The sequence below is a fragment of the Malaclemys terrapin genome, chromosome 25 (genome assembly GCF_027887155.1).
Source record: "Malaclemys terrapin pileata isolate rMalTer1 chromosome 25, rMalTer1.hap1, whole genome shotgun sequence".
Classification (NCBI taxonomy): Eukaryota; Metazoa; Chordata; order Testudines; family Emydidae; genus Malaclemys; species Malaclemys terrapin.
The window spans coordinates 6,504,812-6,519,912 of NC_071529.1; the positions used below are offsets into that span (position 1 = coordinate 6,504,812).

The 15,101-nt window shown below is 53.3% G+C and overlaps 1 protein-coding gene across 1 annotated transcript in view; it reads right to left on the minus strand.

Moving 5' to 3' along the window:
• The window catches only part of LOC128829340 (acid-sensing ion channel 2-like), a 58,591-nt gene extending 44,058 nt beyond the window's left edge, over positions 1–14,533 (minus strand). The window contains exon 1 of the mRNA XM_054014721.1: positions 13,825–14,533. Coding sequence (XP_053870696.1) covers positions 13,825–14,388 — 564 coding nt within the window. The 5' untranslated portion in view covers positions 14,389–14,533. The remainder of the gene's footprint in view (positions 1–13,824) is intronic.
• Positions 14,534–15,101: the final 568 nt, after the last annotated feature.

Sequence of the window (15,101 nt, forward strand, 5' to 3'; positions counted from 1 at the left end):
AACAGTGAGGATTTATCGAGCCCTGTTGATCAGGATCTGAGCTCCCAGTGACATTGGCTTTTCTGGGCAGGGGGATATATTAAATTAATGGAGATATCCCATCTCCTAGAACTGGAAGGGACCTTGAAAGGTCATTGAGTCCAGCCCCCTGCCTAGTAGGACCAAGTACTGATTTTGCCCCAGATCTTTAAGTGGCCCCCTCAAGGATTGACCTCATAACCCTGGGTTTAGCAGGCCAACGCTCAAACCACTGAGCTATCCCTCCCCCACCAGCTGAGATGTCACTTTGTGTGTCTCTTCCCCCGTGTCATGTGAAGAGCTGATCAGGAAGTTTTTTGCCCCCCAAAAAGCCAAATTTGTCGAAAACCAAAACCGTTCACGAAACAGGGTCAGTTTCACCGAATCTTCTAACTCCAGGCGTGATAGGAGAAAAAGACATTCTCCAAATGTCCCATTTTGACTTTTTGTTTTTGTTTTTTAAATGAAAAGTTTGGGGGTTTCGAGTTGAAACAACATCTTGCTTTGAAGTTTTGGTAAATTTAGACTCTGCCCACCCCCAAAAAAAGGTTTTATTTAAAAAAAGAAAAAGAAAAAAGGCCAGATTCAAAATGAAGCATTTGGCAATTATTCAAATAAAATGTTGCGATTGACCCAAACGGATTCATTCATTTCTTTATTTAAAGATTTTTCGGGTCATGAAAGTCATTGAGATTTTCGACCTTTTTCATCCCAAGTCAGGACGGGAAAATTTGTTGCTATCTGGACATTTCTGGTGGGACGAGAAAACCATGTTCTCACCAGGGGCAGTCAGGGGGTGCCCTGGTTCATGCACGGGGAAGCGAGTGCATGAGAAAGTGACAGACAGAGGTGCCCGTGCACCACAGCATAGGGTGGTGGACAGTATCTAGAACAAATCACACCCACCTTTTCTTTCACCTGGAAGGAAGAAGCAGTTGATATAAATCTGCCACACCTAGGCTGAGGGCTCAACACACGGGTCTACCTAGCATACTGAACTGGAGTTCAGCTAAGTTCAGCTCTGTGAGACAAGGCAGTGCCATTACCCCTATTTTACAGGTGGGAAACTGAGGCACAGAGAAGCTAAATGACTTACTGAAGGTCATACAGGGAGTCTGTGGCAGAGCAAGAGAATCATTGTGACTCCAGGCTCCATATTCTTTATGAAAATATGCGTATAATATGGGTATGACATAACTGAGATATACTTTATGCAAGATGGGTCTTGTAAGCTATCATTGGAAAGGTTCTGATTTACTGAATGTGATTATCCAATCCGTACGCATCTATCATTTCTGTACCTAAAGTTAGGCATATGGACTATGTAACCATTACAACTGGGTGTGTATTGGGAAGACACCCACCTAGGACAGGCCGTCAGATTTGATGGGCCATCAGGAAGGAACAACAAGACCATGAAGATACTAATCTCTATCCCTCCTGGGAAGCATCCTGGGACTTAACCGTGACACTGCTAGGTCAAGTGGTCCTGTCTCCTGACACTAAACATTCCCTGGGACTTCTTGTAACTTTCCACTGGAAGGGAAGGGGGCGGGGGTCAAGTTTGGGAAGCAAAGGATTCCCACCTTATGTAAATCCGATTTAAAAGTGGGGAGGAAGGCAAACGGGGGGGACTCCTCTCCATGGCCCACTCTGACAATACAATCAATACAACCGCTCCTGGTGAGGACACGCACCGCCGACACAAGGAGCGTAGTGTGGACATGCACAAGCGATCACCTAGCTAGCTGCATTCTTTAGGCACATTTTCCCCTTGACAAGGATTTAAATGCCATCTTTGAGGCTGTTTTCTGGACATGCAAATGCACTGGATAGTTACTTATCCGCTCCTTGCTGAAGAGGAGACCTGAGAAGACAGGGCCCCACTGTAAAGAAATGAATCATTCCACAGCAGAAACAGAGGTACCTACTGGTCAGTGGCTTGATACACGAACGGGATGGTTCACAGCAACGCTTAGTTCCATGACAGGCTCCTCCCCTGGGTCAGTACCATTAGCTCCGAGAGGAGAAGGCCGACCTCTTCAAAAGTGGGCTCTATTACTGGGTGCCTTGGGTTTTCGGATGCCCAGAATATTGAGGCCCCTGAAGGAGTGACCATGGTTGGCCTTTGTGACTTGCCCGTCCTCACTTGGGAACCCGCGAGGGAGTTGGCCGTACGTCCCAGGACTCCCAGCTCCCTGCCCTGCGCTTCAACCACAGTGCCAGACCATTCTTCCCCTCTGAGTGCGTCACACCTGTGACTTCAGCTTGGTTGTATGTCATTTCCTTCCAGGCAAGGGGTCCCCCAGGGCAGCTGCTGGCCGTGGTTATCTCTCCACCGCCACAGAGCAGGGTGGGGTGGAAGAGGAACACCTAGCCAGTCTGGAGGAAGGAGCTGGGCTGGCACTTGGATAGTCCCGGCCTCCTGCTGACCCTCCAGATTCTGCACATTCCTGGGTGACTCTCAGGGTGTGGGCTGTAGCAAAGGGAGCTCCCTCCCTCAGTAAGAATTCCCTTCCCCTTTAGCCCTCACCTGGACTGGCACAATCAGGCCCTGCATTGCTGCTGCATTGTGAAGGCCCTTGCGTTCTATCCAGCAACCCCGCAGGGTGGCTGTGGAGGGAGATTTAGCCTCTAGGAGCAGCCCGGAGAGAAGCTTAACGTTACATGCTCCCCTGTGTTTTGCAGTTCTAGGCAGAATATGGACTGAACATAGGGTGACCGTATGTCCCATTTTGGCCGGGACAGTCCTGTTTGCTGGCAGGAGGTCTCCACGGGGGGCTTGCCGCAGAGCAGAGGGCCATGCACGGGGAGCGGTTGCACCGACTTTCCTCCCCCCTGTGTTCCCAGCCTTTTCCTGACCTCACACCTTGAGCCTCTTGCAAGTCCCAGGTTGGTTCCCAGGCTGCCAGGAGCGCAGGAGGCGCAGCAGCAGGTGCGGTTTCACAGTCGCGCAAGAAATCAAAGAAACCACATTGTCACTCGGGGCCCAGCCCTTTTCCCCACCGCAGGAGAAAGCCACAATGAGCCGTGTGCTCCGTTAGGAACGAGCCCAGCTGGGTTCCAATGCTTCTCTCCTTGTCTCTGCTGCTCCACTGCAGCCAAGCAACTCTTCCATGAGCGCTTAGGCCAGGCTGTGTGTCAGGGAGGCCTGTGAGGCTGGGCAAGCAATGGGAAGCCGTGGCTGAGAGTCGTTCCTGTCCCTGCTCTCTAGCTCAGTGGTTCTCAGCCAGCTGTACATGTACCCCTGGTAGGTAGCGGTCTTCCAGGCATTGTGCGCTGGGACACTTTCGGAGTTTGAAGTCTGATTTTGTAAGCAAGCAGTTTTTTTAAGTGAGGTGAAACTTGGGGGTACGCAAGACAAAGCTGCCTCCTGAAAGGGGGCCAGTCATCTGGAAAGGTGGCGAGCCGCTGCTCTAGCGTCTAGGGCCCCACCTGAGCTCCTCACAGGCTTTAATGCGATTGTCCTCTCAACTCCTGTGTGAGGCAGGGCAGTGCAAGCGTCCCCCTGTCACAGATGGGGCACTGAGGCCCAGCGGGCCGCGTTGCTAAAGGTATTTAGGCGCCTACGAGTGGAAACAGGCGTCTTGTGGGATTTTCAAAAGCTTTCGTAAGTCACACTCGGTGTCCATCTCTGTCTGCAGGCACCTAAATACCTCGCTCGGAGAGATTTGCCGAAGCTCGCAGAGGAAGCCTGCGACTCGGCAGAGATTTGAACACGGGTCTCACAGGTAAAAGACAAGTGCCCTTAGCCCCCTTCCTCTCTAGCACTAGCAGATACAGCAAAGATTGTCCTTCGTAGTGATTGCAACCCGCTCCTCTTGCCTTTGCTACCACTCCAGCAATCCTAACCTCCATTTTCATTTCCTCACCCGCCTTAAACAAGCCGCCTCCCCTTGGCTGTCCACATCCTCCCTGGACAGACCATTCTTGACCCTGCTCTTCGGGGAACTGGCGTCTCCCTCCAGCTCAGACCCCATTTGTTGTGGTTATTCCTTGGACAGGCCAGACCGACTCAGGAGCCGCAGAGCTTTCGTTCTACGGCGGCACGGATGTCTTTGGCGAAGGGAGTCACTCGAAATGCACGACTCAGCATTTCTGCCCCGCCACCTGGACAGATTGGGTTTGCGAAAGTACGCCAAGGCCTCTGGCAAGGAAAGGCAAAGACTCCCCGCCCCCAGCTGGCTCCATCACGAGATTCTTTGCCTCCTCTCAGGTCCCCTTTTCCACACATTCAGTCTCATCTCTCTTTGCTGTCAGAACACACGTCTCTCCATGACAGGCATATGGCCCCCCATTACCCCAGCATCTCACAGCCTACAGTGTCTCCTCCCTCACAGCCCTGTGTAGTAGGGGATTGCAGTTAGCCCATTGTGCAGCTGGAGACCAGAGGCACCAAAGGGCATGTCTGCACCGGCACTGCAGGTGTAACGTTTAGCTCACACTACGCTGACCTAGCGGGGATGCTAACGCTAGAAGTGTAGCCAGGAGCAACGGGAGAGGCTCGCTGCCCCGAGTACATAGTTAGGGTCTTCTTTTCTCAATACTAAACATGCCCAGATATAGGACAGCTAGCCCCGCCCACTGCTCCACTTCTGTTTCCAGTGTGCTCGTTCAATCAGCTCCCAGCTCCAGTGTAGACAGACCCTCTGCAGTAGAATCCAAGTCTGCCAGACCTAGCCACTGGAGAAGGCTTTGATTCTGGATCTCACCTTTCTAGGCCTCTTCGGGAACGTCGACCCTGCAAAGAAGAAAAGCACCGAGTCTCTGAGCCGGGCACGACTGACTCAGGCTACGGGCTCGGGCTGTGGGGCTAAAAATAGACTCATAGATGCATAGATTTTAAGGTCAGAAGGGACCATTATGATCGTCTAGTCTGACCTCCTGCACAACGCAGGCCACAGAATCTCACCCACCCACTCCTGTAACAAACCCCTGACCTATGCCTGAGGTATTGAAGTCCTCAAATCGTGGTTTAAAGACCTCAAGGTGCAGAGAATCCTCCAGCAAGTGACCCGTGCCCCACGCTGCAGAGGAAGGCGAAAACCCCCTGGGGCCTCTGCCAATCTGCCCTGGAGGAAAATTCCTTCCTGACCCCAAATATGGCGATCACCTAAACCCTGAGCACGTGGGCAAGACTCACCAGCCAGACACACAGGAAAGAATTCTCTGTAGTAACTCAGATCCTACCCCCTCCAACATCCCATCACAGGCCACTGGGCATATTTACCTGCTAATAATCAAAGATCAATTAATTGCCAGAATTAGGCTATCCCATCATACCATCCCTTCCATAAACTTATCAAGCTTAATCTTGAAGCCAATATGTCTTTTGCCCCCATTACTAAAATAGCACTTGACCCAGGCTCTGAGACCTGGCCCCGGGGGGGGTTTCTTTGCAGTGTAGACATCCCCTTCTTTGTCTCTATTATTCAACCTAACTAGGGACATATTTATCCCCCATCACAGTAGTAGCTAAACAAGTATTGTAAACCATAACACACTCTCTCCAATTATTGCCAGCCTGTATGCAAAATCGTTTGAATAGGGCTTTAGTGTTGATGTGTGTTGACTATCTATGTGTGTGTGTGAGAACGGGTGGGTGAATTGTGTGTCTGCGTGAGCAGCTGGCTGTGTTTGTATGCGAGCTTGTGGGTAGTTGTTTTGTATGTGCGTGTGAATGGGAGGATGTATGTATGACGGGGCGGATGTGTGTGTTGTGTACATGTCTGAGTGAGTGGGCGTGTTGTGTGAGCAGGAGGATATGTTTGTGTGTGAGAGTTGGTGGGTGTCCAGGTGGGGTTGTGAGGAGTATATTGAGGAAAAGCTAAGTAAGAGAGCTGAGATTTCTGTGCAGCTCTGACTGCACTGAGCCCCGGGGCCTTTGCTCTTGTGGCAATGAGTTCCACAGACTAGGTCCAGCTCCTCTGGAAGTTCTGTCTCCTGCCTTCACCACCTGTCCCATGTTGGTCAGCATGCCCGCTGCTCTGGTGGAGCACAGCTGCAGTAGGGGGTCATGGTCATGGTGGGAGAGATGATGTCTCAGGTAGCCAGGGCCAGTCTCAGGAAGAGTTTGAAGATCAGAGCTTGAACGGGGCTTTGTATTCAGCATGGAGGCAGGACAGAGAGCAGAACCCTGGGCTGATGTGCTCACAGAGACCTGTGTGGCTGCACAGACAGGAGGAGATGTTTCCCTCTCCCCTCTCCAGCCCCTCTCTCCACACAGGCCACCCACGTCTGTGTCTCTCTCTGACCCTCTATCCGTCTCACTTACCAAACAGCAAATCAGTGCTCAGGGAGGAGCCCAGTTCAGATATAGAACCAAATTGCCCTGAGGTTCTGGCGCCGACCCATCTCTGCACGTTGTCCTGGAGGCATCGCAGAGAAATCCCCAGGGGCTGTACAAGTAACCCTGCCATTACGAATACAGAGATGAGCAGCTAGCAAGGTCCCTTCACACAGTTCTACACACGTGTGTCTCCTGCCTCCCTCCTACCATGTCCAAAGACCTCTCTCTCCTTCTCCCCAGCCTTGTCATCCCCTCAGGTAGCTGCACTCAAAGAGGCACCATCATACTGGACACAGCCTCGTTCCAAGCAACCCGAAGTCCCACAGCAAGGGAGCAGGGCAATGCTCCCAGCAAGTGCAGTGGCACACAGATCCTTTGTCTTATCATGCATGCGGGAAAAGCTCATGCAACGCTGGCCTATTAACAGATGTCTGCATTTAACTATGTGCCACTCAGCACATGTGGCTGCACCTCATCTGAAGAGTCCACATCCTGCAGTGGGGAACCAGGACTAGAACTCTGGGACTACAGCTCCAAAAGCACGGATCTTTCCCACTTGAGCTAAAGAAGAATGCCATCAGCGAGCGCCCAGTAGTAGGGCCCAGAAGATCTGTCTGAAATCAAGTCTTGTCAGTGCGAGAAGCACCCTTTTTCGTGTCAGATTCCCCTCACTAATGAAGATTGCTAGCTCCCTAGGACAACACCTCAAACAGATTATTGAGCCAATATTACCAATTTTTGATTAATAATTTATCCAGATTTTTTTTTATATTTAACCAGCTCAAATAACCAACATCCAAAATTGATTCTCCAAAAGTGGATGAAGAATTAGCATAAAAAAGCTTAGGATAGGGTAATCAGAGTGAACAAAAAGGGCTATTTTAGCAGTTTTATTAGTACAGTTATAGATGTGTTAGAGAGTGAGAAAGGAATATCTGGAGATTGGGTAGGTAAGTAAGTAGGTAGATTTTTCCCCTAATGGAAATATTTACGTGAGGCAGTCCCTGTTGTAAGGAGACTGTCTATTGATGATCATTTGTACTGAAAATAAACACACATACAACAATAAAGACAAATACACGCACCAAGTCTTAATGTTACCACTGACCTAAATGGGCACACACAACAGTATGTATAAAACAGTCCCCAATTAGCAGATGATGTTAAGATAGAATCACATTTCTTCATGCATTTCAATCCATGTGTGGTTAGAATTTCAGGAAAACCCCAATTCTCTCTCTGCTGGTGGAGGCTATTCTCTCTCTTAGGATACAAGAGAACATTGATAACACTCCTGTTCTGTGCTCGTGTCCTCTGTATTTGCACCAGATCTGCTGTCTAATCCTCCCGTTGTGCTCAGTGGGTCCACCCCTCCCTATTTTCCAGCCCTGCCCTCGGCTCTCCTGTCTCCTCTGCGCCATCTCTCCTCTCCAGCACTGTCCCTTCCTGGTCTGCCCTCTGCCACTGGCTTCGTCTGTCCACTCTCCCATTTCTATAGCTGATCCCCTCTTTCCTCACCTCCCAGCTCTTAGGCGTCCTCCCATGAACCCATCACGGAGCTTGGTCCGACCATTAGAGAAGCAAAGCGATAGAGCGCCAAGCTGGGTGGTGGGTGCAGGGGGCCCTGACCCTGCATTGCTGAGAGCGCTGGACAGTAGCTATCCTGCCTGGTACGAGAGCAGAGTGCATTGGGGTCTCAGCAGCATAAGGGTTGCACATGAGATCTTTTTTACCCTATGCTGCCCAATGCACTTGGTACACTCCACAGACACCCCACTTGGTACATGCCACAAACACACCCGCGCGACTGCCCGATGCCTGGGTACCAAGGATTCCCGGGCTCTGACGGTGCCGGGGTTCCTGCCAACACAACCAGGAGCTGGTTGCAGTTTGTGGCTTCTGGGGTTTCTTTTCTTCCCCATGCGGTTCTCTCCCTGCCCACTCTGGAGAGCCGCAGCATTGCTGCTGGAGTCTGGCACAGGACGCTGCTCTCCTGCCGCGCAATAAGGTAGGGTTACCATATTTCAGCAAGAAAAAAAGAGGACGGGAGGAGCCCCGCCCTAGCCCCGCCCCTGCCCCTCCCACTTCCCGCCCCCCCAGAACCCCCAACCCTCCCCCTGTTCCTTGTCCCCTGACTGCCCCCTCCTGGGACCCCTGCCCCTAACTGCCCCCCAGGACTCCACTCCCTATCTAAGCCTCCCTGCCTCTTGTCCCCTGACTGCCCCAACCCTTATCCACACCCCCACCCCCAGACAGACCCCTGGGACTCCCACGCCCCATCCAACCACTCCCCACCCCCTGACAGCCCCCCCCCCGAACTCCCAACCCATCTAAACCCCTCTGCTCCCTGTCCCCTGACTGCTCCGATCCATCTCCCCACCCCTGCCACCTGACAGCCCCCCCCAGAACTCCCAAACACTCCCCCCCTGCTCCTTGTCCCCTGACTGCCCCCTCCTGGGACCCCTGCTCCTAACTGCCCCCCAGGACTCCACTCCCTATCTAAGCCTCCCTGCCTCTTGTCCCCTGACTGCCCCAACCCTTATCCACACCCCCACCCCCAGACAGACCCCTGGGACTCCCACGCCCCATCCAACCACTCCCCACTCCCTCCCCAGAACTCCCAACCCATCTAAACCCCTCTGCTCCCTGTCCCCTGACTGCTCCGATCCATCTCCCCACCCCTGCCACCTGACAGGCCCCCCCAGAACTCCCAAACACTCCCCCCCTGCTCCTTGTCCCCTGACTGCCCCCTCCTGGGACCCCTGCCCCTAACTGCCCCCCAGGACTCCACTCCCTATCTAAGCCTCCCTGCCTCTTGTCCCCTGACTGCCCCAACCCTTATCCACACCCCCACCCCCAGACAGACCCCTGGGACTCCCACGCCCCATCCAACCACTCCCCACCCCCTGACAGCCCCCCCCAGAACTCCCAACCCATCTAAACCCCTCTGCTCCCTGTCCCCTGACTGCTCCGATCCATCTCCCCACCCCTGCCACCTGACAGCCCCCCCCCAGAACTCCCAAACACCCCCCCCTGCTCCTTGTCCCCTGACTGCCCCCTCCTGGGACCCCTGCTCCTAACTGCCCTCCAGAACCCCACCCCCTACCTAAGACTCCCTGTTCCTTGTCCCCTAACTGCCCCCTCCTAAGACCCCCCCCCAACTGCCCCCCAGGACCCTACCCCCTACCTGTACCCTGACTGCCCAAAACTTTCTCCACTCCCCCCAAAAAGCCCCCCCCCGTTTCTTGACTGCCCCCTCCAGAACCTCCCTGCCCCTTCTCCTGCCCCCCTTACCCTGCTGCTCAGAACAGAGTGTTGGGCTCTGTGCAGCCGAGCCGGACACGTGGCTGAGCTCCCCAGCACAACAAAACCCGGTCCCTGGCCCTGCACAACAAAACCCGGTCTGGCCCTGCACAGTGCTGCCGGACTGGGCTGCAAGGGAGCTGCCGGCTCAGAATGCAGGGCGGATCCGGCTCCTCTACAGCTGCTCCTGAGTCCAGCCCGGGACTTCCCTGCAGCCCTCCCAGCCGCTCGCTCTGCTCTGCGGGGGGGAAATCCCGGACATTGTGAGTGCTTTACAAATTCCCCCCGGACGCTATTTTTAGCACACAAAAGGAGGACATGTCCGGGTAAATCCGGACGAATGGTAACCCTAAATAAGGGAATGGCCACCAGGCCCGCAGGCCCAATGGGGAAGCATCGCAGCAGCCTCCACGCCACCCTGAACGCAGCGGCATTACACGCAGAGGGGCCCGGCTGCAAGCTCACCGCAGCTGGGATCAGCATGACACGAAGGCAGAAATGTCCCGCGGCTGCAATGTGGCATCACCACAGGGCTATTTCACTCACCCACACCCCAGAAAAACGCCAGTAGGAGGCAGCCCCGGTTCATGCTTAAATGGGGGCATTGCAGGAGCAGGGGTTTTGAATTTGCAAAAAGGGGGAGGTTTCAGAGGCGTCGCCGTGTTAGTCTGTATCAGCAAAAACCACGAGGAGGCCTTGTGGCACCTTAGAGACGAACACATTTATTTGGGCTTCTTCCCAACGGGGCGCCCTTGTGCTCCTCTGCCCCAAACACTCTGCTTGGGATACTGGCATGCCCCACAGTCACCTATTGCCTAATACTCAATGCTTCGCCGACCACTGGGATTCCCGTTTTTCACAGTGCTGTCTGCTCTTGCGCACCAGTTCCAGAATCAGCTCAGAGAAGGAGGCTAAGTCCTTGGGAAGCCACTTGGATGCATCTTTGCAGAAAAGCCTAGGAATTCACTACCCCGAGCTGCCCAGAATCTGATTAACCATTGGCTAGGAGGCATTGGCAGTACCCTGGGAGGAAGGAAGCACAGCGTGTACAGAAAACACAGCTGGAATCCTGTTAAATAAATAACAGAGTGCCAGCATAGGAAGGGAACTGGGAGAACAGCAGAATGGAGCAAAGCCACCTACTCCATGCACCATGGCTATGCCTTCCCCTTGCCTGCCTTGCTCCACAGTGCAAAGACGACATGTGAGGCTGTCACGTCCGCATGTGGGAGCAGACGCTGCGCACACCCGCACCCAGAGCGGCACTTCAGTGCAGACCTCCCCCTCTTGCTAATGGGTTCCTGTTTCTTTGGCCTCTGGACTGGGAAATGTGTAATTTGGTCAAGCGAACGAGAAGAGCGAGAGTTTCCAGGGTGGGGCATCTGATTAGGAAACAGCCTTGCGCTTGACATCGAGGTACCCCCAAGAGGTGAAACCAAATAACCGAGCTTTGTCCATTATGAGCACCTAGGAATCAGTGCTTATATAACCACACCACGTGTCCACAGGACAATCGGTAGCAAAAGGAAAACAGCCCTAGAGGAGATGGGGGATGTGCCACGGTGATTTATAAACCAGCCTTTAAAACCATGGCACCTCCTTTTCCATCCGGCGCCACTCCAGTATCGATGCCAGGAAACCACATGGCACACACGGCAAAGGAGCAGTGGCTTGCAACAGGTCACAAACTGAATCCTGACGGTCAAATGCACGGAGTGCGATTCACCAGCCTTCAGCTTCTAGTTGGGGGGGGGGGGGGAACTCGTAGGCGAAACGGACCAGGGGAGCACATTATTCAGGCCTTTGCTTTTGAGCAGAGATTTTCACCAGACATGACACACCAAAGATAAGGTTATCTTAAAAGAACTAGCGTATTCTTCAGGCAGGGCCCAAACAACTGCATCCTACGGCAGAGATCCCATCGTGGCCATTTCAGTGGAATACCAGTATTACTTTACCCTGCAAAGACCCTGCCTGTTCCTAGCTGGGGCTAGCCTCCTTTGGCAGACTAAGCGTTCTGTGGCAGCCCATGGAAGGTCAGCGTCTTTTTGGAAATCAATATGTTCATGGAAACTCAATCACAGAAACACAATGCGTCATTGTGACACCCCTGGATTTTAAGCTTCGGGTAAAATCACCAAAAGTTCCTAAGGGCCAGATCCTCAAAGGCATTTAGGTGCCTAAATCCCATTGGTTTCTATGGAGTTAGGCACCTACGTACCTTTGTGAATCTGGGATCAAATGATTTAGGAGCCTAAGTCCCATTGACCTCCATTCAGGCTACTAAGTGCCTTGGTTCTGAAAATGGGAATTAGGCACCTAAGTCACTGAGGCACTTTGAAACTGTCACCCTGTAAGTGTTTGGGACTTTCATTCTCAGCTAATAGACACTTGTTGCATAATAGCCAGTCTGCATCTGGTTTGGGGCGGCCTATTCTCGACGGAAGAGGCATATGCACTGTGGGGATCTGGATTACGAGCACTCCCAGTGTCTGAGGACTTCGCTCAGGGATCACTTTCGGCTCAGGCCAACGTCTGACTTGAACGATACTTTTATGGCTTGAACTCTCATATGGGCTTCTCCTCCCCCCCCCCCCGGCACACACACACACACACACACACACACACACCGGTCTGTTCCCAGGCAACAGCACAGGATTTAGTGCCTGTCCTGACTTAATGCACCTCTACACACCTTCCTATCCTCTGAACAATCCGAGCTGTGTTTAATGACCTCCGAGCACCGATTCCTGCTCGTAACCAGGTAGCTGGTCCTGAAGGGGGGTCATGAGTTGGAAACTGCCAATTACTGCTCCAGAAAATACAACGTTCCCCGCTCGGATGTTCCAGGAAAACATTCTCCACCTCACAGCCATGTGCCAGTAGCACAAGTCAGCTTAAGCCGCAAGATACAAAAGTAGCAGAGACAAAAGGTTGCATTTGTAGAGGTGACATGGTCCCTATGCCCATGAAATCAAAAGACAGCGCGCAGTCCATTATGACAACCTAGCAATCGATGCTAATATAACCACACCATGTACCCCTGGGACAACCGGTAGCAAAAAGAGCAAACAGTGTCCATCCTGCAGAAACAAACGTCTGAAAGCAACCAGCTTTATGCACTCTTTGGTTCACTTAACTCTCCCCAAACCTGCTAGGAGAGAAGCCCACCGGGAGAGTGCCGATGCAAGTCGCAGACCCCAACAAGAAATGATGAGCACTCACCTCTGAGACAGCAATCAAACCAGATGTTTAAAAAAAATACAGGCGCTATTCGGAAACCCTCTTTCCCCTCTCCCACCCACGCCAGCATCCCCCATGCAAGCCTGGCCCCTCTGCTATCAGAACGGTCACCGCTTTCTCTTCCGCAGGAATTCACGCTTTCTTTCAAGTGACGTGCGTGTGTGTGTGTTTAGAGCGGCTGCTTTCCATCCGTGAAACACCACAGGCAAGTGTCAGTCACTGTCAGGGGTGTAATCAAATACTCTTAAGCCGTTTGCTTCTCTCACTCTCCCCGGACTCAGGTGCTGGTTTCACATCTCAGCCAGCCCAGGGAACGAACCCAGCGCTGGGACCGTAGCCGAGCCTGGGGGATTCATTTTACCTCTCGCGCCAACGCAGCGGCAGGAACGGACCCGCACCGCACAGCAAACTAGCAACCGCGCCGAGGATTTCGGAGCCAGAATCGCAGGCCGACAACGCAGGATCCGCCTCGAATGACGAGGCCGCAAACCGCGGGTCCATCAAAGCCGCACAGCCCAGGCCAAGGCTGCTGTCCCAACGATTGCACTCAGACCTCTCTCCACCTCAGCACCTTTGCCTTTTGCACTAGCATCTGTCCAGCCCAAGGCATCGGCCTGCCACCGCAGCTCACTCACCGCAGCCCGACAGCCACGGATCACACTATCTGCTAGGCGGGTCGCCAGGGGCCTGTCCAAATCACAGCTCTGATGGCAAGCCGCCCTTGGGAACTGCTAGCCTACTAGGGACAATCAACCAGTATGAAAGGCCTCTGGCAAACAAACTTCAACTCAACAGGCTGCCTGCCTCTTTCCCAGTACCACGCAAGAGAAGCCTGAACCCAGCAGAGATGGTTCTCTCTGGACTCACCCTTGGCCTGATCGCATCACCTTAAGCACCTGCTGGATTCTCCGCCCACACCCGGCCGCACACCCAGAGAAGAGAAAGGAAGCAGAAGCTCTGTCCATACTCACAGTTTTGAAGTCCTTCTGGCTGCACTCCTGACCTTTGAACTTGCAGTACAGCAGCATATCCTTCAGGTCGTGCCCCACCCGCCCCAAGAACTCCTGCATGTTGAAAATTTTCGGTTTGTATTGCTTAAAGTTGGCCTTTTCCTGGAGAGCGGCCAGGACCGCCGGGTCAGCCAGGTGGGGCTCTGGAATCTGCAGGTTCACGTCCAGCAAAGCCAGGAGCTCCCCAGCATGGTACAGGTCATTGGTGGTGAGTCTGGAGAAGCGGAATTCGTTGAGGTTACAGATGGTGACCGCAGGAAAAACCAGGCTGTTGGCCACCACCTCGTCCACTTTAGTGACGTGCTGGTAGGAGAAATAGAAAGCCACCCGATCGGAGCTCTCCACCAGGAGGAGACCCAGCGAGCCCACAAAGGCCATGGTCCACAGCAACCGCCTTATCGTCACCGGCCCATAGACAAAAATGTGGCGGATCCCATGGAGGGAGGAAGTGTTGGCAAACATCTGGATGCTGGAGGGCTCCAGGCTTCCCATGCTGCCCTCGCTGGTGCTGTCCTTAATATCCATTGGGGTAGTTTGTTAAAATCCTGGCACTATTTTTCAGGTCAGTGCCTCTCTAGACAGACAGAACTGTAGCTCCCCACCACCACCTTCCAATGGGCTGCACCCCTTATCTCTGGGGAGCAGGAGAGGAGAGAGGAAGAGAGGATCAGGCCAGCTGCTGGGAGTTTCTCCTAGGAGCTCAGCAGTAGCCTAGCAGGGGTAAATATTTATATAAAATCCATTCAAACTCTGGCTCTTGATTTCCTCAGTGCGATAAGGAGGGCTGGTTTTATTGAGGGAGACACCAAGGTGATGTGGAAGAGATGTGGGTGGGAAGCGAGAGCTTAGCCAATGGAAATAAAGTCCTCCCCCCTACACACACAAACACACACACACACAGACGCCGAACAGCGATGAGATTACGAGAGAGCAGAAAACCAGGCGAGGCAGCTCGCAGCCGGCTAACTAGCGCCCGATGCACAAGGCTGCCCACTTTGCCGAGCTGATGTACTGCGGAGCAGCGGTGCTTTCCGACTGCTTGATTTTTCTCCTCCGATCTTGCTAGCGGCTGGATTCGAGCATCCTCCCAGCCCTGTTTTGGGCAGGGCTCCAGATGCTGCCAGTCTTAGTCCTCGGAGAAAGCCGGGCTGCTGATTCAGAGGGAGAGAGGAGACAGAGGAATGCCAGAGGGAGAGAAGTAAAAGAGAAACAGAGGGAAAGAGATGCAGGGCCCCACA